This window comes from Thamnophis sirtalis, unplaced genomic scaffold (assembly GCF_051295495.1).
Source record: "Thamnophis sirtalis isolate CommonGarterSnake01/CBP01778 unplaced genomic scaffold, rThaSir2_p1.2 scaffold_6, whole genome shotgun sequence".
NCBI classification, from domain to species: domain Eukaryota; kingdom Metazoa; phylum Chordata; class Lepidosauria; order Squamata; family Natricidae; genus Thamnophis; species Thamnophis sirtalis.
This window is the reverse complement of record NW_028261386.1, coordinates 57,017,203-57,042,213: the sequence shown is the minus strand read 5'-3', so window position 1 is coordinate 57,042,213 and position 25,011 is coordinate 57,017,203. Positions and strand designations below refer to the sequence as shown.

Below are 25,011 nucleotides of genomic sequence, written 5' to 3'. Positions count from 1 at the left end.
GCAAAATGGGCTGCATCTAGAGATGCATCTGCAGTGTATTCTAAGGCCGCCTTCGATTTATTGTTGTCCCTGTGGGCTCTGGAATCTCCAGAAGGGAGTCTCTCCTGGAGCTGCCTCAGCCAAAAGAGAGCTGATCTACTGAAGAATGAGGCTGAGGTTGCAGCACAGACGGCCCATGCCGAGGCTTGATGCCCTTTAATGAGCATCTGTTCAAGCCCCTTGTCCTCTGGGCAAAGGGAGTCTTCTGGGGTGGCCAATACCACCGGTAAGTCGATGGAGGGCACCTCGAGTGCCTTGGAAAGTTCTGGTCCCACATTGTACAAATGCTTGTCCAGAGTGTTGGAGAGAGGGCCTGTACCTGGAGACACCCACTGATTCTGGACCACATTGATGAAAAGCATGGGAGATGGAATCACTTCCTTTTCCACCTGGGGTTGGACGAAGAGTAGGTCAGTGGTGTCCGCTTTGTCCGGATCCATTCCCTGGGATGCCTTGGGAGCAGGCATCCCAGGGAATGAGAGTGAAGAGAGCGAAAAACAGCTGGTTTAAAAAGACCAACAAAGGTAGGTGGGTCTGGGGGTAGGCCCTTGTCTTCTGACAAGTCCGAATCCCTGGCAGGGCATTCCTACTCTCCAAAGACCGATGGTTGGCCGGAGGTACCAGGAAGCTCGTGTGATGAGGAGGCCGAATCTTCGTCATTCCTGTCTCTTGAACCAGAAGAAGACCTGCATGGAATCGAATGACAAGAAGACCTGTGCTGGAGCCCCACCGCAATGCCCCTTTCAATGGTATCCGAGATAATGTTAGCCATATCTGGAGTGTAAGGAACAGGCCTGAAGGGAGGGGACCCAGAATTCTGGGACAGGAGATCCTGCTCAGGGATCAAACTCCTATCATCTCCTGACTCCACCCCACTGGGGTTGGGGTTTCCTGTGCCCCTGGCCTCCTCAGGCGGCAGCAGTGGTGGTGGCAGCAGCGGTGGTTTTGGCGATGGTGGCGGTTTCAGTGGTGATTTCAGCGGTGAGCAGGAAACTGCCAATAAGGTAATGGCCTCCAACAGCCGATGCCTGGCAATGAAGCAGCGCGGGAGCTCCTCGAGGCTGCTGCAGCCGCAAATGGAGGTCCAGGAAGGCTGGAGGCCACAGAGTCACCTCATGGGCCTACCTCCCTTCGGGCCTCAGGAAGGTTGCTGGGACCATGCGCCTACGGTGAGGCACTAATGCTGCTGAGTTGGCAATCCCAGCCTTACTCAGGCCAATTTGAGGCATGGAATCTTTAAAGTAGTTTTTGTTAAAGGATAGCCACTTATTTATAATTTTTTGAATCCAAGTTTGAGGAGAAAGCAGTTAGCACAGCCCGTCCAAGATCAACTGAGTCTAAAAAAGCGGGAGAATACACCTCAGTTGCTATGACATCATTTTGTAGACTAGTCCTATTGGATACTGGTAGAGTTATGGCTGCTGTCTCCACCAACTTTGGAGAATTGCCTATACTTTTCTAATCACATTGTGGTATAAGCAGAAAGAATGCTACCATAATAGTTCTACTATAATTAATCTTGTCCCTTTCTCTCCTACAGGAAAGAGTTGAGTTTGCTTCAAAAGTTATATGGTTTGTATGATACCGTGATGAACAATATAAGTGGCTATTATGAAATTCTTTGGGGAGATGTTGACATTGAAAAAATCAATGCTGAACTTTTGGAGTTTCAAAACAGGTGAGATTGCTTCCTATATAAACATCTGCACTCATCTTCTTTAACATTAACACTTTTTTTTTAATAGCAATAGCAGTAGACTTATATACCGCTTCATAGGGCTTTCAGCCCTCTCTAAGCGGTTTACAGAGAGTCAGCATATTGCCCCCAACAATCTGGGTCCTCATTTTTACCCACCTCGGAAGGATGGAAGGCTGAGTCAACCCTGAGCCGGTGGGATTTGAACCGCTGAACTGCTGATCTAGCAGTAGCTTGCAGTGCTGCATTTAACCACTGCGCCACCTTGGCTCTTAATTTCTGATAATTCTATATCTTATCCCACAATATATTTATTCATGTTAAAGGCTAGCATTGGAACCATTCATGGAATCCCTTCTAAAGTTCTCTAAATAATGCAAAAGTTGGTTCAAATTGCGGGAAATTGCCTATTTGAAAGGGAAGAGTATCATGCAGTCACTGAGATAATCCAGCTGTTATTGCTATACACATTTCTGTAGGCTAAATCTGCTGCCCTTTAAGAGGCAATGCACAAAAGTGTAATTTTTAAGGAGTGCTTTTAGGTTATTTCATATAGAATTTCATTTTTGTTCAGATAGTTGCCCCACTTTTCTCTTCATTCTTTTTTTCTTTTAGAATAGTATTTTTATTGCTTTTTTTCCCAATGAAAGGTGCCGTAAGCTACCTAAAGGGCTTAAAGACTGGCAAGCATATTTAGATCTTAAAAAACGAATAGATGATTTCAGTGAGTCTTGTCCACTGCTGGAAATGATGACCAACAAGGCTATGAAACTAAGACACTGGAACCGGATCTCTGAAACAACCGGGCATCCATTTGATGTGGAATCTGATTCCTTTTGCCTTCGGAATATCATGGAAGCACCACTTCTCAAGCATAAGGATGATATTGAGGTAGCCTTCCCTATTGCTGCATTTTATATTTAACATCAGGAAACATGCTGTTAATGCTTTTATCTGCTGTTTATTTTTTACAATGGGTGGTTTTAATATTTTTCAATGTTTTTATGTTGTAAGCTGCCTAGAGTTATTAGATATAAGATGGGCAGCAAACAAAATTTATAAATAAATAAATACACACACAACACAAAAATGTCTCTCTGTGTATGTATAGAAGGGGGATGCTAATATATAATGTTATTGTATTGTATTGTATTGTATTGTATTGTATTGTATTTATTAGTTTTGTATGCCGCCCACTCTCGGAAGACTCCGGGTGGCTTACAATAAAAAAGGGAGGGGGAATATAAAAGACAATACAACAATTTAAAATTACAGCAACATTCATAACTTAAAGTGGGGCTGGATACTTCAACAGCCCCAGGCCTGCCGGAACAGCCAGGTCTTAATAGCTTTACGGAAGGCCGGAAGGGTAGTAAGGGTCCGGATCTCAACTGGGAGATTGTTCCAGAGGGCCGGGGCTGCAACAGAGAAGGCCCTCCCCCGGGGGGTCACCAGCTGACATTGGCCGGCAGATGGAATCCGGAGAAGGCCTAGTCTGTGCGATCTAATTGGTCTTTGGGAGGTAATTGGCAGGAGGTGGTCTCTCAGGTATTGTGCATTATCCTAACAGGAAATAAGTTATAATTGAGATTTTTTTTCCTTTAAACATTTATGTGTCCTTGTACATTATATACTGCATTTTAATATTTGATTGATTTGACCTACCAAAACCATGTGAACTCATAAAATGATATATTCTTTAAGCATAATATTTTCCTGTACTGATAGAATGAATGGGACTGTCAGAATGGTTTTGCTTTTTTGCACTTTTGCTGTAAGTCACTGTTGATATTGTATCTGAAATTATTATATTATCCAAATAACTGAGCTTAATGTAAAAGACTTCAATAACAACAGGAAGTAAAATTGTATTGTTAGTACAACAAAAAAGGCAAAAAATGAGGCAAAAATGTTAAGCAGGATTTTCTTGAAACTCACCTCCTGCCTCAATGAAGCCCATATTTTAAGGTGTAATGTTAATGTTTTAAGTTCTCCTAAGAACCTAACTATATCAACATGTCAAGTTTTTCTACATGCATGTTTTGTGCCGATTTCCATGTTATATGCTCATCATTTCTACTTTTTAAAACATTGTTACATTTGTTTATAATGATATTTTCAACTCAAAGGCTATTGATAAGCCGAAATTACTTAGTGAGACGAGTGATACCCAAGTTTGATAAATAATAAAATGTCTTGATATTTAAAAAATCTTTTTTATGGTTTTGGTATCATTAAACAATCAATTAATACTTTACCAGACATAGTTAAAAGTTTCTGAGGTATATCACAAATATAATATTTTTTAAAGCAGTCTAAAAGAGTAACATAAGACTGCATACTTGGATTAACATGAAGATATCACCACTTTTACTCCTCAATTGTAAACTACCCATATGTCATGAAATAGCTTATTATTTATTTGTCAAATTTAGGTACTACAAATCTCATTCTCAAAGGAGGAGGAGGAGTAAAAGTCTATATAGTGATATGGGTAAAATGATTCTTTCCACCTCAGGAATGTCTGTGCAGTATTTTTTTTTTTTACAATTGACCTTCACTTTCTAGAGATCAGGTTGTCTGAAGTGTACAAACTCAATTTATGGCTTCAGCATCCTTCCTTTTATTGGCTTTTCTTGTTTTTATTGACCTGGAATCACCAGGTGTCAGGCAGAGAAATGGAGGGAATATGGAATGTTAGCTTCTACCCCATTCCCAAGTGCTTCTTGGTATTTTCGTTGGACTATATAAGCAAGTGCTTATTTCCCTAGGGATACCTCTTTAATTAATTCATATTTTAATCCAATTAAAGATGGTGATTTTTCTTTCATAGCATGACATTTTTCCATGAAAGAAGGTTTAGTTTTTTTGCCATGTGTTTATAACTTGCTTTAAAGATATATGCACTTATGTTTTGCATAGTTTAAGGGTATTTCTTTTTGGGACAGGACATCTGTATATCTGCTATTAAAGAGAAGGATATTGAAGCGAAGCTGGCGCAAGTAGTGGATAGCTGGGCATATCAGGTCTTGAGCTTTTCAGCATTCAAAGGAAGAGGAGAGCTCCTTCTCAAGGGAACAGAATCTTCTGAAATTATCACAATGATGGAGGACAGCTTAATGATCCTGGGTTCTCTGCTGAGTAACAGGTAATCATAAAAAAATAATTTCTATTGTGTATATATATATATATATATATATATATGTATGTATGTATGTATGTATGTATGTATGTATGTATGTATGTATATGTATGTGTGTGTGTATATATATATATATATATGTATGTATGTATGTATGTATGTATATGTATGTATGTATGTATGTATATATGTGTGTGTGTATATATATTGTGACTTTAAGTGTGTATATATATATACACACTTAAAGTCACAACCCCTGGTATGCCCATATATATGTTGCATTTGTGCTGATAAATAAATAAAGGTATAAAAGTATATATACATACACACAAACACACCCCCACACAAACACTTTATTTGTCATTGTACATTTACACATAAAGCGAAATTCACGTAACACTCAGAGACCAGTCGCAACACCCATAACAATCCCCAAAACACACCCCCACCCACCAAAACAAAAACAAAAAACTCCACCCCTGAACCACCCAAACATCCACATAGACCAAGTAATGCTGTCACTGATGGTGACCCTTTAGTTCATTGTTAAGTGTAATTATAGCTCTGGGATAAAAACTATTCACAAGACGTGTGGTCCTAGTTTGAATTGTTCTGTATCTTTTTCCAGAAGGCAACAGTCTAAAAAGATTGTGAGCAGGATGGGAAGAGTTTCTGAGGATGTTGTGCAACTTCCTCAAACAGCGAGATGTGAAGATGTTGTCCAGGGCTGGTAGCTGGAGCCCGATGATATTCTGGGCAGTTTTAATACTTCTCTGTAGAGCTTTTTTGTCTGCTGCAGAGCTGCTGCCATACCATGCAAGAATGCCGTATGTCAGGACATTCTCAATGGTGCTGCGATAGTAGGACAGAAGTAGATGCTGAGATAGATTTATCTTCCTTAGCATTCTCAGGAAGTACAGCCTCTTCCATGCCTTCTTCACAAGTATGTTAGTTCATGGTCCATGAGAGGTCCTCTGATATATAAATGCAGAGAAATTTAAAGCTACCAACCCTCTCCACCTCCTCGCCATTTATGTGCAATGGTATGTACATAATGATATGTTTTCATTATTGAGGAACTGCCTCTTGTTTCCAAGATAGGAAGGCTGGCACAGTTGGCATTAGCCATACTGATTATTTGTTTAGAAAACGAGGAAAGGGAGGCTGGATTTAATCTTGCATCTTTGCAAACAGATGCTCAGGTGCCATCAAAGCTGATAGCAATTACTGCAAAGTTATCAAATGCATGTGGCTCTCCAAAGACACTGTCAGAGTGTGCTGCTGCATGAGGTTTTGTAACCTCTTTGGGGTAAAGAAATTACATCTAGCAAAACAGCCCTTGCATTCAGGCAAATTTGTACTTTTTAATTAGTGTTGATATCAGAGCTATATTGCAAATATACCCCTCTATAAATCTGTGATATAGTTGAGCTGGGCAAAGCAGCTCTGCACCTTTTCCCAGTTTATCTGTTGAGAGGTATAAAAGACAGCATGCCATCAAGTTAGTAAGCTGATAAAAATATGGAGAAGGTGATTAGAATGGAATGGAATGGAAAAGAATATTATCTTTATATAATAAGAAATGTTATAAATAACATTGTCATATTATCTTTGCATCTAAGGCTACGATTAGAGTTAGGGTTATTTTGAGACATGACCAAACATTAATGCTATGGATAAATTCCTAGAGGCTTATTAAAGAAACCAACTTTGACATGTTTGTGGATATCAGTAAAATAAGGATGAGACATTGACAGCTTTTTGTTTGGAGTTGATTGTGGTCAACAAAAAAATACACGGGAAAATCTCATTGCCAATGAAAATGAATCAAGGAATAGGGCAGTGGTGAAATTCAATTTTTTTTACTACCGGTTCTGTGGGCATGGCTTGGTGGGTGTGGCTTGGTGGGCATGGCAGGGGAAGGATACTGCAAAATCTCCTTTCCCACCCCACTCCAGGGGAATGTTACTGCAAAATCCCCATTCTCCCCAACTCTGGGGCCAGCCAGAGGTGGATTTGCTGGTTTTCTGAACTACTCAAAATTTCAGCTACTGGTTCTCCAGAACCTGTCAGAATCTGCTGGATTTTAACCCTGGAATAGGGTTAGGGTTTGGGTTAGGTTTACTTGGAGACATGGCCAAAAACTAATGCTATGGATAGATTCTTAGAGGCTTATTAAAGAAACCAACAGTGACATCTTTTGTTCAGAGTTGTTTGTGGACCACAGTAAAATACATGGGAAAATCCCAATTCCAATTCCAATGAATCTAGGGTTAGGGTTAGGTCCACTTGAAGTCATGGCCAAAAACTAACGCTAGGGATAGATTATTAGTAGTTTTCTAAGGAATATGACATTGACAGCTTTTCATTCAGAGTTGTTTGTTGATCACAGTAAAATACATGGGAAAATCCCATTTGAATGAAAATGAATCTAGGGTTAGGTTAGGTCTACTTGGAGTCATGGCCCAACACTAATGCTAAGGATAGATTCTTAGCAGTTTTCTAAGGAAAGAAATGTTGACAGCTTTTCATTTGGAGTTGTTAGTGGAACACAGTAATCTCCCATCTGTATGCAGATTCATCACCATCTCAAATGAGACCAATGGCTGATGTATCATCCACAAACTTCAGTATTTTAGTTAGATGAAAAGGAACAGAAGATGGAATATGAAGCTGCATTCCTTGGATAACAGTATTTCTGTATACTAAAGGCCTAGCAACCCCCAGGTTTCATTTATTTCTCTCATTCTGGCTATGACTATTATAGAGCAGAAGTTATTTGACATTATGCATCATACTCAGTTTTATACTTAAAAAGTTTTGTATTTGTGCACATCAAAAGTTCTTTAGCTAAATTGTATTAAGAGAAGCATTTTGTGGAAGGATTCCTGCCACAACCAGATGATTATTACAGAAAGTCTTTTATCACCATAAACAATGAAAACTGATCAAGTATTCTATTGTTCCTTAGTTTTGATTATGATGGCATAGTTTTGATTTTTTGCTGCTGTTAAGTTTTTTTGAACAATTTTTATTTGTTTTTGAACAAGGACAAACAAACATTTTAAAAAACCCATCTTCCATTACAAATTGTAGAAAGTGTGTCAGTTGGTTACAGTATTTCCATGCATCTCTTCCATAGTCACCACCTGCTTTTCATATCAAATCGCATATTTTAAATTCACCTATATTCATGTATATCACAATTATTATATATCAACCTTAATTTGACTATAATTGTTTTTACATCCTTTTATATATAATATTCAAAATCTAGAATAAGATTATATGATAACATTCCATTAAGCCATCCTAAGATCATTCAATCACAATATATCTTTATAACATATTCTAGATAAAACTTTTAAATCTCCTCTCATAATCTCCATGTGTTGATTATATAAAGTTTCATATTATCAAATTAATATATCTATATATATTGATTATTATTAATCATTATTTAACTATAGCTATTGTCACTTCATTTTATACATACTACTAGTAAACTAAATTTAGCTTAATTTTTTATTATACATTTTCATTGCATCAACCTGTATCTTTCCAGTAATAGTACAGTCTTATATCTCTTGCCATTTGTAGCATTAATGTTCTAGTTACTTTCTTAATAAATCTTGTATAAACTTCTCTTGGCAACATGTTATTCCTTTCGTATCTCATAAAAGCTTGAAACCCAACATCTGTTCTTTCCATCAGCTTATCTTTGGTTATCACTAGTGCTTCTGTCAAGATTTCTCTCCTTATCTCCATCAATTTTTCTCTCTTTTCTTCTTCTGTGCTTTGAAGTCTGGGATAGTGTTCCATTTCATCTATCTCCCCTTTCCATATGCCGCTCTTGCCATTACCAATCACGTTCACTTTTTTGTCAGTATCCACAGTTTTCTTTGCTCATTTTTTCCTTCCATCTTTTGAACTCTGTCCTCCACTTTCTTCATTTGGCAAACATCCTCAGTTTCTCAATCAGATTTTTCTGTTTTGTATTCCATATTCTCCAATATCTTTTCAATTCTCTCTGTCACAACTAATAGATTTTGAATTTCAAAGATAATCATTTGCAATGTTACAGTTTCTTTTTCCTGCTGAGCCATTCTTTCAATTTTGCAGATACTGCCACTGTAGGGTTCAAGGCTATTTTAATAAACTTTAAAAAGGTTCATTTATTATCTTTCAAGTCAAAATGTTGTCTTCCCTCCAATAGCTAGTGATAGAACTTCCAAAAGGCACCTGTATAAACAACTTGTGCTCTTCCTACTATCACTGTCAGTAAACAAACTGAAAGAACCTTGAATCTCAAGTGATAAAAGAGAAAGAAGAAAAAACAATGCATCCAGCCTCTAAATGGCAGTGTAACTGCTTTTCCTCTTGTTTTTGATATTTCCTTTTTCCTTTTTTATTTTTCTTTAAAAAAAAAACACAAATATGTCATCATTTGTCAATCATTAAAACATTGAAGTACAATTTTTTTTTTGTGTACCCCTCCCTCCCTCCACCCCCCCACCCCCCCTCCTCCTTCCCCCCCCCGACTTCCCAGAACCCGTACACGGTATAGAATTTTAACTAATACAGTCTAAAATCTATTGAGAAAAAAGAAATAAAGAAATTAATGACATTCTAGATTGACCTTAGCTTCTTCTTACTGAACTAACTTTAAACAATTTAAATCATTTCTGATCTTAAGCATAGGCTAACTGGAATTTCTTAGTCCCGTATTTATTTTGTATATAATCAATCCATTTTTTCCAGTCTCGTTTATATCTCTCATTTGAATGATCTTTGAGATATGCCGATATTTTAGCCATTTCAGCTAAATTTGTTACTTTCAATGTCCATTCTTGAATTGTAGGCAAGTCTTCCTTCTTCCAATATTGCGCCACCAACAGTCTTGCTGCAGTTATCAGGTGCAGAGTCAAATTGGTCTCTACCACTGTAAAGTCAGTACATATACCTAGTAAAAATAACTGAGGACTAAACTTTATCCTTCTTTTAAAAACATTTTGCATGACCCACCATATTTTTATCCAAAATGCTTTAACCTTTTGGCAGGTCCACCATATATGATAATATGTAGCATCGAGAGAACCACATCTCCAACATTTAGGCTGTACATTCGGATACATAGAAGCCAACTTTTTAGGATCTAAATGCCATCTATAGAACATCTTGTAAAAATTTTCTCTCAGATTTTGAGCTTGTGTAAATTTCACATTTCTTACCCAGATTCTTTCCCATGTATCCAACATTATTGGTTCCTCAATATTTTGAGCCCATTTTATCATACAATCTTTAACTAATTCTGTTTCCGAATCCATCTGTATCAATACATTATATATCCTCTTTATATGCATTAAGCTTTGATCTCTTATTTGTTTAAACAAATTATCCTCAACTTGAATAAAACCAATTTTTTGATCTATTTTCCACCTAGCCTGTAATTGCCCATACTGGAACCATGTTTGAACTACCTTCTCCTCTTTTAATACCTCTAAAGATTTTAATTGTAATACCCCCCTTTCCGAGGTAAGAAGCTGTCTGTAGGTAATTCTGTCCTGTTTTTGTGCTGTATTCATATTTTCAATTGCGTGTCTAGGAATTGCCCACATGCTTTTCCTCTTGTTGTTACAACCCTCTTTATAATCCTTCTTATTATCTTCTTTATATTCCAAGCTTAAGGAAGGAAAAAACTCTTAAATGCAGATCAAAAACAATCCAATCAATTAAATCAAGCATTATAAAAAAAGAAGAATTTTAATCCATAGGTATAAGCAAAAGTGAAAAAAGAAGAAAAAAGAATTAATCCATTCAGTTTTAAAAATAGGGAGCCCCTGCAAAAGTTCCATCCATGAAGAAAAAAAATTAGAAACTGGATAACACACTAAGTTCAATGGAAATCAATCTCACCACCTATAGTCTTTTGTCTTTAATCTTAACTTAAATTATTTTCTTGGGTAGTCTCTTCCTCTAATAATAAAATTTCCTCACCAATTCGACACACTTCCTCTTTCCACTTTCTTCCCATTCTGGAGCTGTCCCAACTTCAGCAGCTTCATTAGCTGCATTTCGGTCACCAGAAAAGAAGGGCTATTCCTGGATCTTTCAGAGACTGCAGTGTCCCTGAGATCAGCAGGAGGTACCCTTCTCAATCACCATCTCTGCGGGACGGTTTAGGTCCAAATGGACCATCCAGTGGCAGAAATCCGACTGTGATCTCGGAGCACCAAGATCGCATGTCGTGACGTCGTGATATCAACTCTCCTTCTGTTCCTATTAAATTTTAATCATCTTCTGATTGCTCCTTACAGCAGAGATGAAATTCATAGTCTACATAGGAACTCTCAAATGTGTGCCTAACACAAAGGAAAGATTGCCATAGCTTTTATTCACATTATTTTACAGTGCTGAAAAAAAGACTCATAGCATTGAGCCCATTTAGCCTGTGGGAAATGAACAACTTTGTAACACATTGTTGCAGCCCACTTGCGGTCAGCGGAGCTGGCAGCAGAGTTGGAGAGTGAGGAGGTTGTGGAGGAACATGGGCCAGTGCTGAGGCCTGAGGAAAGCTCAGACCAGGACTCTGCGGGGGAGACAGAGAGGGAGCTAGACAGCAGTGAGGCAGAGGAACAGCTGGAGCCTGTTCTCAGTGTGCGCATGTGCAGAGCTGTCAGAAAACAAGAACAATTAAGAAAGCAGGTCGACTTGGGAGTAAAGTCACACCTTGGAGGTGATTGGCCCCTCCCATAGGAAACAAAAGAAGAGTGAATGTGGACTGGGCTTTTTCAGGAAACAATTTGTTCCTTCAGTTGTTTCAAGAGTGGAAAGTTCTGTTTGTGACTATAAGAGACTGTGCCAAGTGTTGCCTTGCTCTGTGTTTGGAAACTAGTTATCTGGCAGCTCGTCAAACAAGATAAGATTCATGTTGATAAATATTCCTCTGAAAGACTGTTTGCCATGCCTGGCTGATTGTGCATGAAAGGAATTCACAGTCATGTAAATAAAAGATGTTTTGCTGGGACCAAGACTCTGCTTCATGCTTTTTAAGGAAGCCTAGGTCAAAACACACATAAAAGCTACAAAGTAACTGTAAAAAAAGCTTGCCCTTCATTTGCCAGGGTTATAATGTCTTTGGACTTCAGAATTGCCTACTGCTGCATAAGCTGTCTGAAGAAACACACTGCTCCCTCTGTTATACAATAGACTTAGACTGCTTCCAATGCCATGTTCTCCCTTTCATTTTGGCAACAGCGCTACATATGTGAAGACAGAAGAAGTTAACGTCAGCTAGGCATTTTCAACCAAATGAATGAAGCTGGGCTTTCTGGAGCATTCTCCTTCCCATTCTGTATTATAAGCAATGGATAGATTGCATATCATGGGATTTCTTTACCCCAAAGGTGCTTTTTCAAAAGGCAACTGGACTTTGTTTTTCCTTGAAGATGTTTCTTTGGAACAATCATGACTTGGATGACTGAGAATGTCCATAGATGGGATTTCATCATTAACACTGCTAGCTTTGAGAGCCAATTAATAATTAATTGTTTATGTTTGAATTATTATTAAGAATGCACTTCCCTTCTCTCTTGTTCTCTTTTGCACATATGTTCATATTTCTCCCTTACTGTCAGAGACTAAAACAATTATTAATTGAGAAACATAAACCCTGAAATTATTCTTTGCCTCCTCTTTTTAGATACAATGCACCATTTAAAAAAGATATTCAAAACTGGGTGTTTAAACTCAGCACCTCCAGTGATATAATTGAAGAATGGTTGATTGTACAAAACCTCTGGGTTTACCTTGAAGCTGTTTTTGTAGGTGGGGATATCGCCAAGCAGCTGCCCCAGGTAAATCAGTAGGTAAATCAGCTATTGCTGAACTGTGCAAATATTTAAGATTAAACGTATTTAGCCTGGACTTAAGAATGACATCTGAGACTCATTTAAGTGTATATGGATTTATTCTATTTAGGAAGCAAAACGTTTTCAAAACATTGATAAATCATGGATAAAAATAATGCAGCGAGCACATGAAAATCCCAATGTAGTTAGCTGTTGTGTTGGAGATGAAACTATGGGACAACTTTTACCACATTTACATGAACAATTGGAAGTATGCCAGAAATCACTTACAGGGTAAAAAAAAATTACTAATATTAACATTTTAAATTAACATGATGCATGCATAGCTAATTGTAAATTTATTAATTTAGACTTGTGCATGTAATTTTGGTTATATTCTCTAATCTTGGATATTTATTTTCATTTTTTAAAATGTTCAGAAAGTAATTAAAAGTAGTTGAAGAATAAAATAATATTGTTATATTTATCATTTGGAAGTAAAAGTTTTGCATCTTTAATTCACTGGTAATATTTAAAGGGGGCAAAAAGAATAAAATAGCACTACATTTAGAGCACCAGAACTCGGGGTTCTCCTCATTTGTACTTCATTTTTAAGTTGTGTTTGATTTTCTGCTGCAAATTGTGTTTGAAGATGCTGAAGCAAAATGAAGCAGAGGTCCAATTGTATCACATGCAATTGATAAAAGAAAGTGATATGAGGATTACAGGAAAAAAAGCAATAAAGAAATTTGAATAGGGACAACAAGAAGGACATTGGCTCTTGGAGTTTAGTGGCAGCGTCACACAGTTGAAAAAAATCATCTGAAAGCTCAAAATATTTCTATGTAATTATCAGTATTGACTGATAAAGCACATTCATAAAACAGGAGAATGATTGTTTTTCTGAAATATTCTTCTTTTCTTACTAAAGGTATTTGGAAAAAAAAAGATTGCTGTTTCCTAGATTCTTTTTTATTTCTGATCCTGCCCTTTTGGAAATTCTTGGACAGGCTAGTGATTCTCACACTATTCAGGTAGGTTACAAGTGTTATATAGGTTTGTACATACATACCAGGGGTGGGTTTCAGGCGGTTCGCGGCGGTCCCCGCGAACCGGTTGGTCGGCGAACCCGGAAGTAAGTAACTTCCGGGAACGCCGAAGGATCCACCCGCCCACCCGCGTTTCTTACCCGGTTTTGACGAGTTCTGCGCTTCCACGCATGCACAGAATGCATACAGCACCTGCGCGATCCTCCAGGAGCAGCTGGAGCATCGCACAGGCGCTAGTATGCATGCGTGCACTGCGCGCGTGCACGAGGACGCCGCTGGCCCTGTTCCAACCGAACCGGTTGGAACGGGGCAAGAAACCCACCCCTGATACATACATACATACATACATACATACATACATACATACATACATACATGTCTTGTTGTATTCGGATTTTTTTCCATGTAAGATTAAGATTGTCTTGGCAACGTTTCGGCGAGGCCTCACTCGCCATCTTCAGGCTGGGTTTTGGGCCAAGACAATCTCAATCTTACACAGGAAAAGACCCAAATACAACAAGACCAGCATACCTACACCCGTGAAAATCTATGAAAACACACACACACAATATAATGATAAATCCTCAGTGAATATTGAATTATGTCAGAATAGTTATTAGTACAAACTGCTTATATTATGATTCTTCAGTTCTACAATTCTACATTTTTCCCTCTAACATATGATCTTATTTATAAAAATGGCTAATTTAAATGATAATTATGTTGTTGTAATTGGTTTTATTTTTCTTTTAGCCACATCTCCCTGGTTTATCTGACAATATAAATGAAGTGGAATTTCATCCAAAGGATTATGATCGCATTATGACAGTTGTATCAAGAGAAGGAGAAAAAATTCCTGTAACATTTTACTTTATTAAATTAGTATAATTTTAATTTTAAAAACAGTTATTTTATGCCCCCAAATTCTTTCTGAATTAAAAAGAAACTCATGTTGCTTGGCATAAACCAATATAAAACAAAAATTCTTATTAAATTACCTTAGCTATAAATAATCTCCTTTTCACTACAAGATTTGCCAAAGCATGATTCAAATGTTATTGAAAATGTGGAATTTAATGTTTTAAAGTGATTTAACTATCTTTTAATGACTCTCATTCAAGTGGTATGGAATAGAATTGTATTATTCATAGTTTCTATTATGTTATGCATTGCATGTTAATTAATCTTACATGTTCCTTAATGGAATGTTTCTTAAACGTTTTCTTTCACAACCCCTTCATCTTTTAAAAATTATGGTAGACCCCAAAAGAGCTTTGAATGATATATTGCTCTGGATTTACTGTATTAAAATTTAAAATTAATACATTAATTGCTGAATATACCACAATTCACAATTTAATATTATATTATTTTTCATCGTAGCATAGGATAGCAGATAATTTTGATTTTGCAGAGCTCTCACTTTAAGAAACTCTGTTTTAATGAATATTAAGCTTTGAGATAGCCTTGTTTTAGTAATCCATAGTTAACAGCAGGAGGTAGTGTTCTCTGACACTGTTAGACAAGTATCTAATGTTTAAAACTATAGCAGTAGTTTATTTGTTTTTCAATAAATTATATTGATTAGGATGTTCCTGCTATTTGAAAGAAATAAGCAAATCCAACTCAATGTGATATCCTCCAGACGTATTACACCTTTTACAATGTTCCCTAAGAATTCTGGTAATCGTAGTACAAGACATCTGGAGAGAATCAGAACAGAAAAGAATCAAATAGATGGAAAGTTATAGACATTAAAGGAAAGCAGTCTTCTTGCTTTCAATTTCTTGTATATACTTCGTATTTCTCTGTGTGGCATACATACTCAATACCAGATCAGAATTTTTAAATGCTATATTTTGTTGAATAAAAATAACCATATTTGTTGAATGTGTGTATGATCTGATATGCACCTAATGCTAGGCCATAATAGGTAGTATCACATATGTATTATGTGTTACATATTATTTCAGTTGGACACTCCAGTAAATGCAAAAGGACCTGTAGAGCTTTGGCTGATGGACCTATTGAAAATGCAGCAATCTTCATTACATTGTGTAATTCGGGCTGCATTTTATCAGATTAGCGATCCAGGCTATCAACTGCTAAATTTCCTATATCATTTTCCAGCACAGGTGAGAAATTTGAAAATAGTTGGTGCTCAAACACAAGCATGCAAAGAGGCTGAAGTTGCATGCCAATAATAAATAAAAAGCTTGGAAAGATTTACATAATTTTGTGAATCGTAACTTTGCCTTTTGTGACAATAAATGTAGCAAGTAATTAATTGGGCACAAATCTCTTTGTTTTCGTGTGAACATTACAACTGCTTAATGCTAATTGAGTAAATTTGGACTCTGTTTTATTGATTGATTTAGACAATGGCGTGTTTTAGATTTCTATAAAGTGAATTTGAATAAAAAGTGATGCAACAGTGACAATTTTGAAAAAGATAAAAGGGGTGAAAGAAGAGACAAAAATACTTATGTGCAGTGATCATGCAATGTGACATTGTGGCTGCTTTAATTATATATACAAGTGGTCAATTGGGAGGCTCCCACATGTCCCCATGATTTCAGAGGTTCTCAGGCAAGATGAAATCACCAAATGTCTCAACATTTCTTTCTTTAGGCTATCCTCATATCCAAAGGAGATAAGATAAGAACCAATTAGAGTTTGTTCAACATACATTGCCAAAAATGATGAAAGATGGAAACCTCCTCACCAAAACTCTTTATTAAGTTTCCAACTTGCTTCCTAAGCCTTTTTCCTTAGAGTGCTCTATATATGTTATCTCTATGGCAATAAAGCAAAAGAAGGTTTAGGTTTTATTCTGAGTATCTTTGAAGGCGTTCTGATTTTTCACCCTGCAGAAAAGGCAAAGTGTATAATAAAACCCAAATTTATTAGTTGGTCAAGTGAATCACCTTAAATTAGAATTTAAAACTCGAAGTTGTTAAAGTATTTGTTATTTACTGAAATGAACTATAAATGTTCTTATACACATTTTATTATTATTATTTTTAAATTAAAGGTAGGATTGCTGGGAATTCAGATGCTATGGACTCATGATTCAGAAGAAGCATTAAATAGTGCAAAAGATGATCGGAAAATTATGTCAGTGACCAATCAGAAATTTCTGGATATTCTAAATACTCTTATTAGCCAGACTACTCATGACCTTACCAAGTTTGACCGAGTGAAATTTGAAACCCTTATCACCATTCATGTGCATCAGCGTGATATCTTTGATGACCTGGTAATATGGAAATATTAATGCTTGAAATGTTAACTTACAAAATTGTTCAAATTACGTTACACTGGTACTGTTCTTGGGTATAACAATAGCACTTACTAGGTAGGTAGTACATAAACCTAAGTGCTATTGGTGTTGCTATAGTGATTTACAGAAATCTCTGGGTGGTTTATAATGTCAGCATATAGCCCGCAACAATCTGGGTCCTCATTTTAGTGACCTCAGAAGGATGGAAAGCTGAGTCAACTTTGAGGCTGTCAGGTTCAAACTCCAGACTGTAGGCAAAGTTTGTCTGCAATACTGCACTTTAACCACTCCACCACCAGGGCTCCTATAATTGTGAAACTGCGCAGAGCATCAGGAGGGGATTCAACACTGGGGACTGAACTGGAAAATTGTATCCTCCAGCGATGGCCATCACTATCTGCACCACGCACACAATGTATATTTAAAGACAAAATTAAAGAATGTGTATATTTTAGCTGAAATTTTGTAGAAATGTCTAATACCAATTTTCAAGCAATTCAGTGATGGACTGAGGTCTCATCTTTAGAAGAAAGACTAGAGAAGGCGCATAGCAAATGTTCCACAACATTCCTACTGTAAAAGTGAGAAAAAGAATAAAATAACAGAGCAAGTAAATCCAAACATTAAATGTTTCAATTTGAGATAATATTAATTGGAGAGGAAGTTGGCAGGGAAACTAACTAAACAAACATTTTATCATTTCACTCCTGAAATTCATCATGCAAATAATGTTTCTGTGCAGTTCTTATATAATTCAGGCTCCTTTTCTGTTTTGAAGGTTAAAATGCATATAAAATCAGTGACTGATTTTGAATGGTTAAAGCAGTGCAGATTCTATTTCAAGGAAGATCTTGATCAGACATTGGTGTCTATTACTGATGTTGATTTTGTTTATCAAAATGAATTTCTGGGATGCACAGATCGTCTCGTCATCACCCCTTTAACAGACAGGTGTGAATAATTTATTTACATTTAAGTCTGATGGAGTCTTAGTGTTGCAAACTGGAGCACAATCTTTTCTCCCTGCAACTTCTAATTAATTTAAAGAAGGGACTGCATTAAATTCTATACTTTTCCACTTTCCCACTCTGTTTGTTAAAAGGTTTGTAAATTCAACATTTTTAAAGAATCATTTGTGTGTACAAATATATCTAAATTTATGCTAAATTTATCTTTACAGATGTTATATTACATTAGCTCAAGCTTTGGGAATGAACATGGGAGGAGCCCCAGCAGGACCTGCAGGGACTGGTAAAACAGAAACAACCAAGGACATGGGGAAAGCACTGGGGAAATATGTAGTAGTATTTAATTGTTCGGATCAAATGGATTTCAGAGGATTGGGACGAATTTTCAAAGGTAAGATTTGGCTTATTAGATAGGTTAGGTCAGGGGTGTCAAACTTGCATCATCACAGCGGCATCACATGGTGTATTTGAACTGCTTTCCCCTTCACTAAACTGGGTCAGCATGTGACGCATCCAGCCCATAGGACACCTGTTTGACACCCCTGGGTTAGATAATAAAATCATTATCTTCCTAAGAAATTATAAACCCCATGAAGATAGAATGAAGGAACTGGAGATGTTTACCCTTAAGAAGCGAGCAGAGAGGGCAGGGGAATGATGGCATTCTTCAAATACCTCATTCAGCATAACAAAAAGAATTTGAAACCTTGTTCCAGTAATTAGGATACTAAATAATAGAGTGCAGGGATAGAAAAGAGCAGTTTGATGGTAGAACCAAGAACCTTCAAATGAGGTGGATTTAAGATGTTCTTGCAGAGGCTAGACAGTCAGTTACACTGACATGGGGTTGGACTCAATAGCCTATAATTCTGTATAATAAAATGAATTTCTACCCTATAGCAGTTAGTTGCTATTCTAAATCGTAATATCTAAGATGAACCCAACTTTATGAAAGATAGTTAGTGATCCATGCTTTCATTAATATAAATAACATCAAATGACATTTGCATTACTACACAAACTTCAGGATTTACTGGCTGTAAATCTGTTTAGGATTACAGAATATATTTTGTTCAAAAAAGAGAAATTTTGCAGATGAATTCATGAATGGGAAAAGTCAGACTGTTCTATCTCATTGATAATAGGGATGGATATAAAGAAAGGAAGAGAAAATTTGCTTTGCCTTCTGAGCTGAGAGCCCATCAATACTACTGTAGCCAATGTTTTCCTACTGACTACAAACTAAGGCTAAATACATTTAAAAGTAGAAAGAAAATTACTAATCAACTATTTCCTTCTCCTCGTTCCTTTTCAAGAAGAACTTTATCACTAAGCCCCCCCTTCCTTTTTTTTGAAAGAAGGCCCTTGAAAGTTCTTTAACTGTACCTCAAGTTAGATAACCATCATATTTCTTTAATATCCAGGAAAGCTCTTGCACAGCACATTACAAGGATCAATACAGCAAGAGGCAGATTATAAGGAAAGCCTCAAGAATCAGATATTGTCTTACCAACTCTCCCTGATTGCCAATATATCCTTTCTGAGGTGTATTTGGCTAGGAGGAAGAGGTCAAGAATCACAGCTCTCTTCATTATAGCTTATAAAGCCTTTGAATATTAGCATACATGTGAGCATGGATTCTATAAAAGAAGCAGGAACATAGATATTATTACAAAGATAAAACATGACTTTATTTTTATAGATTCTGGAGTGTCTATATGTGCATGACATTTTCTACATCATGTAGTTTTCTACATCATTATATATTTATATTAAACTCTATTCTGAGTATTATTCTTATATTTGAATGAACATTGTTGTAGGCAGTCACTCTACATTTTCCCTAATAATTATTAATGGCTCAAAATTAGCATATCACTCTAGATTATCTTAGTGAGAAATATACAGTGACTTTTTCTGGTTTTCAGTACCATGTTTCCCCGAAAACACCACAGGGTCTTATTTTCTTTTTACTTACAAAATATGGCCTTGTGCTTATTATAGGGGAGGGCTTATTGTTTTGGGGTTGCCGGGCGGCTGCTCCCTTGCGAACTGGCTCCCAATGAGCCGGGCACAGCCTTGGAGCGAAGCAGCCATGAGGTGACCAAGCTCACAAGCAACCGCCCAGCAAACCCCCTCTCCAGCTGGGCAGAGTGCTATTCACTGACCTAGGGGGTATCCCTAAGGTGCCAAGCCATGTGGTGCTCTGCCCGCTTCCCAGCTCCCATAGCTTGGCACATTAGGGATACCCCCTAGGTCAGTGCATGGAGCTCTGCCGGGCTGGAGAAGGGGGTTTGCCCGAGCACCTGTTCCACCCCCAGCAGGCATGCCTCCTAGCCTCAACATGTCCAGGCCCAGCTCTCCCTGCGCCACCTGCTGCCACGCTCTGAGTATAACATCTTCTCCAGTTCCAAACTCCCAATCTCAGCTGCCGAGTCTTTCAGCAGCGGCCGCTCTAGGAATTCACTCTATGGTTGTGGGCTGGCTGCTGGAAGACTCTCTGTCTGGAAGACTCTCTTACTCTCCCCAACCTAGTGGTATCCCAAAGGTGGGAAGCAATGTGAGCGCCTCCCCCCCGGCTCCTGCAGCTTGGCGCCTTCAGGATACCACTATGTCAGTGAGCAGTGGTCTGCCTGGCCGGAGGTGGGGGGGTTGTCCAGGGGGTTTATTTTCAGGGGTGGGCTTATATTTTTGCCCACGTGAAAAATGTGGCAAGGCTTTAGTTTCAGGACAGGTTGTATTTTCAGGGAAACATGGTAGTTTTAAATATATTTGATTGCAAATTAAATTCATTGCTTCCTAAATGGGTGCTACAAAATCAAGTGATGGAAACATGGCATTTGCATTGCATCATCACAATACAAATAAAGTTATGATCTGCTTGTTATATTTACATTCCAACATTATCAGCACGTTCATGAATCACAGGATTTGCACTGCATCATCACTAGACACATTTTGTCATTTGCTCTGTTTTTACACCACCCACAATTCCAAATATTGCCTTGTATCTTCTCACTTCTTTCTTCTTCCCTACATATTAGAATTACAATGTATTCACCACAAAAGATAGTGAAGCTACTGTAATGTAGGGTCTTTGATCTCCTGATTCTGGCACTGAAACTGCACAGCCTTTCCCTATATCTCCTCAATCTCAATCAAAGCATTAAGTATGATAATCTTCATCAGCTAAACCTTTGCGTGCAGTTTTAATAAGTCTATAAGCATAGACTTCTTACAGTAACTCATGTTTTATAAGCTGGTCTTGGGTGAAAACTAAGTGAGCCTCCTTTAAGGGTGAAGAAAGCCTTGTCTAAAGGAGAAGAAAAGAGAGGAGATGAAAGGGGGGGGGGGAAGAAATATACCTAATTGATAGAGCATATGCTTTGAAAAAGGATTTCTCAAATTTAACCCTTTGCATTTCTAAGAACTGGAAAACCTGGAGAATCTGTATAATATCCATAATCATGGGTTGAATGGGTTCGAAATTACTCTATACCACGAAGGTTCTGCATTTCTAAGTTTTGCTTAATGAAGAATTATTTCCTGAGAGCAATGAAATTGAAGTTAGGTTTTTGAGTCGTGACCCGTCAAAACCGTGGTAGAATAAAGCACGCCCGACAAAAGCACGTACGTGACGTCATCAGCAGCGTGACGAAAAAAATTAAAAATAAATTAAAATTAAATTAAAATAAAATTAAAGCAAGCCGATTCACATAAAGGTAAGGGTTAGGTTTAGGTTTAGGTTTAGGTTTAGGGTTAGGGTTAGGTTAAGGGTTAGGGTTAGGGTTAGGGTTACGTTAAGCGTTAGGGTTAGGTTTAGGGTTAGGTTCAGGGTTAGCGTTAGGTTTAGCGTTAGGTTAAGGGTTAGGTTTAGGGTTAGGTTAAGGGTTAGGTTTAGGGTTAGGTTTAGGGTTAGGTTTGGGGGGGTTAGGGTAAGGTTTTCGCTTTAATTTTAAATTTACCGCTCACAGCGCGATGTTTTCGTCGCGCTGTGATGACGTCACGTACACGCTTTCGTCAAGCGCGCTTTATTCCACCGTGGTTTTGTGGTGGAACCTTTTGAGTAAATATTGTCAAATAACATTGGGTTGTTAATACCAGAATATACTAGAAATACAGAATCAAAAATAGTTTTCATGGAAGACCTAGAGAAATGTAATCATATATGTTACATAAGATACTGCTGAAAGCAACAGAAAATTAAAATCTATTGGGAGATTATGATCCTGCACTTTATAGTTATAAGCAGTATTTTTTATAATTAAAATTTTTACACTTTAGTTATTTTCATGATTGAAATAACTTCAGAAATGTACAGTGCCCACAATTGATATTCGATGCATAAAAGAGAATTTTATAGTATCAACCATTAAAAAAAAGTCATTCTAGCTGTAGACTCTACAGAAAAGCATTTCAGATTAGATTAGAGACAATGGTTTACTGATTAAGTGAGACAGTGCCACGATCAGAAATTCTTGGTCTGCAACCTATATATCTATCTAGGAGTTAATACCGTTGAAATCCATGATGATTTTGAATCAATGTTATTGCAATGCGTTAGCCTTTCCAGACAGACCAGACAGGAATCATGACCAGATGAACAAACTCTATTTTTATTTTAAAGCTTCATTAACAGAAGCTTGAAAGACTGATAGCACAAATTCCCCAATCACTCTTTTATAGCCTGAGAAGTTAGGGAGGTTTATTTCCGAGATTTCTCCGCCTGTTATGCAGTATGCAGCCCATGCCATCTCTTAATTTATCATTCCTAAAGCAGCATCTCTTCCCCCATCTTCCAAGGTCATTCCCACATACCATTACACAGGGTTAGATATTCAAATTCAATGTGTTCACTAACTTGGTTGCTAGTGAATTCCTCATCCAGTATTATCTTTGAGTGTTAACACTCTCCAATAGAGGCAGAGAAATAAGTAATCCCTCATCTCTCCTAATTTTACTAGAGATGCAATCTAGCTCTACACAAATTGTTTCTATGTGAGCTGTAATCCTATAGCATTAGGTTCCAGCTAGCATGGAAGTGATTGCATAGCAATGTAAACTCTCTGCTCTGTAAATGCAGAAACAGATTATTCACAAGTCAGCAGCCTAACTAGAAGAGGGAAAGGTTTGTCACTGTAGCTCTGAATGGCACTAATAGAGAATCTTATCATAGATCTTTCCCTTTACATCTTTTTCAGATGTTTTTCAATATTTATGATATGTTGCCTGTGCAGTATTATGCTTGATTTAGTAGCATTGCTTCCAAACGCTATTGAATGGCATACAGCATTTACCTTACTAATGGGTGACAATACCAGATGATTTGCTTTTTTATGATATTATAATATCCACTTCATATTTCTTTCTGGACATGATTCTAGGAAAAGAGATGTTGCACCAATATGGTAAGAATGTGAAAACGTTAATTACAAGGAAGTTATCATCTGTTTAAAAATAAATCATTTCCTATTTCAGGTCTTGCACAATCGGGCTCCTGGGGATGTTTTGATGAATTTAACAGAATTGAATTACCCGTCTTGTCAGTAGCAGCTCAACAAATTTACATCATTTTGACAGCAAGAAAAGAAAGGAAAAAGCAGTTCATATTTTCGGATGGAGATACAGTGGACTTAAACCCTGAGTTTGGAATTTTTCTGACAATGGTAAATTTATTGTGATGAGAGTGTAGAGGTTCTTTTTACCATAATTATTGATGCGAGAAAGTCAATCATACATTTGTTATACAATTTACTTGAAAATAAATTCACATTTCATTAATTATCTTGCCTATCCTAGCAATATATTTAAAAGCTGTTAAATTTATAGCTATTGCACATTTTATTCCTCAAATAAAACTCATTGATTACATACCATCAAGACATTGTTGACTCTTGGTGACCACATAGATAGATTTTTCTCCATGTTAGTCTGCTCCTGACCTGGTCCCTCAACTCTTCCAACAGTGTCACTATTGCCAATGCCTCAGTAATTGAATTTACTACCTGCTGCTGGTCATTCTCTTCCATTACACCTTTTCCAGTATTAGATCCTTCTCCAGAGAGCTAGAGACTAAAATACAAATATTTCATCAAATAAGGTTCATATTTAAGAATTTTCTCTGTGGACGAGTTTTTGAAATCTAATACTTTGGCTCAGGGAGGACATTGTTTATCTTCTGGCAAGATGATATCTGTTCAGGGTCCATTAAATATAATTTTCATTCCACTGCCATTACTTGATTGTGTTGTGTTTAAATTTTTACAAATAACACTTGATCAATTGTTCATTCAGAGTCAGAGAGCTGTATTGCAGTCAAATTTATCTGAGATCTGACATTTTAATCTGATCTGATCAGAAAATCATTCCAATCTGCAGGGTTGTAACAAAGTTAACAATTTGTGCTGATAAATACTTCCGTGCACTTAAGTTTAGAAGTGAGAAATTTGATTTAATGGAGGGAGTTGCAAATAGCCAGCCACCATGTCTATGTGAAAATCAGGTGTTACATTTGAACTAACAATTTTAAGGCTTAGGTAAAATTATAATAAAAAAGATAGCAATGTTTACATTAAATAGATGTACAAATAAAGATTGCTCTCAGATTTCCATTTATTGCCCATCAGTAATGATGCTTGCATGTACTAAAATGTTCTCTGTACAGAGAAGACTGTTGGGAGAACCTCTGAGAATTTTTGAGATGTGGCAATAATCTTTTCAAACATATAGAATAACTGTCCCATGGTGGTTGGCATTTCTGTCTTCAGTCACATAAAAATAGAACATGTGCTTGGAAGTACAGGTTCAGACTGTTATTTTCAACAACATTTTGTGACTATAATAAAGCTTGGGACAATAGGAATCCATGCACCATGCTCTTGGATATGTATGTATATAGATAGATAGATAGATAGATAGATAGATAGATAGATAGATAGATAGATAGATAGATAGATAGATAGATAGATAGATAGATAGATAGAT

The 25,011-nt window shown here is 37.1% G+C and overlaps 1 protein-coding gene across 2 annotated transcripts in view; it reads left to right on the top strand.

The window, feature by feature from the left end:
• DNAH8 (dynein axonemal heavy chain 8) overlaps positions 1-25,011 on the top strand; it is a 150,109-nt gene that overhangs the window by 44,656 nt on the left and 80,442 nt on the right. For both annotated transcript variants that reach the window (XM_087719122.1, XM_087719121.1), the window contains exons 30-41: positions 1,580-1,717; positions 2,386-2,626; positions 4,684-4,883; positions 12,580-12,733; positions 12,858-13,021; positions 13,659-13,761; positions 14,530-14,634; positions 15,750-15,911; positions 16,811-17,035; positions 17,838-18,010; positions 18,240-18,418; positions 23,506-23,693. In XM_087719122.1, coding sequence (XP_087575248.1) covers positions 1,580-1,717; positions 2,386-2,626; positions 4,684-4,883; positions 12,580-12,733; positions 12,858-13,021; positions 13,659-13,761; positions 14,530-14,634; positions 15,750-15,911; positions 16,811-17,035; positions 17,838-18,010; positions 18,240-18,418; positions 23,506-23,693 — 2,032 coding nt within the window. The remainder of the gene's footprint in view (positions 1-1,579; positions 1,718-2,385; positions 2,627-4,683; positions 4,884-12,579; positions 12,734-12,857; positions 13,022-13,658; positions 13,762-14,529; positions 14,635-15,749; positions 15,912-16,810; positions 17,036-17,837; positions 18,011-18,239; positions 18,419-23,505; positions 23,694-25,011) is intronic.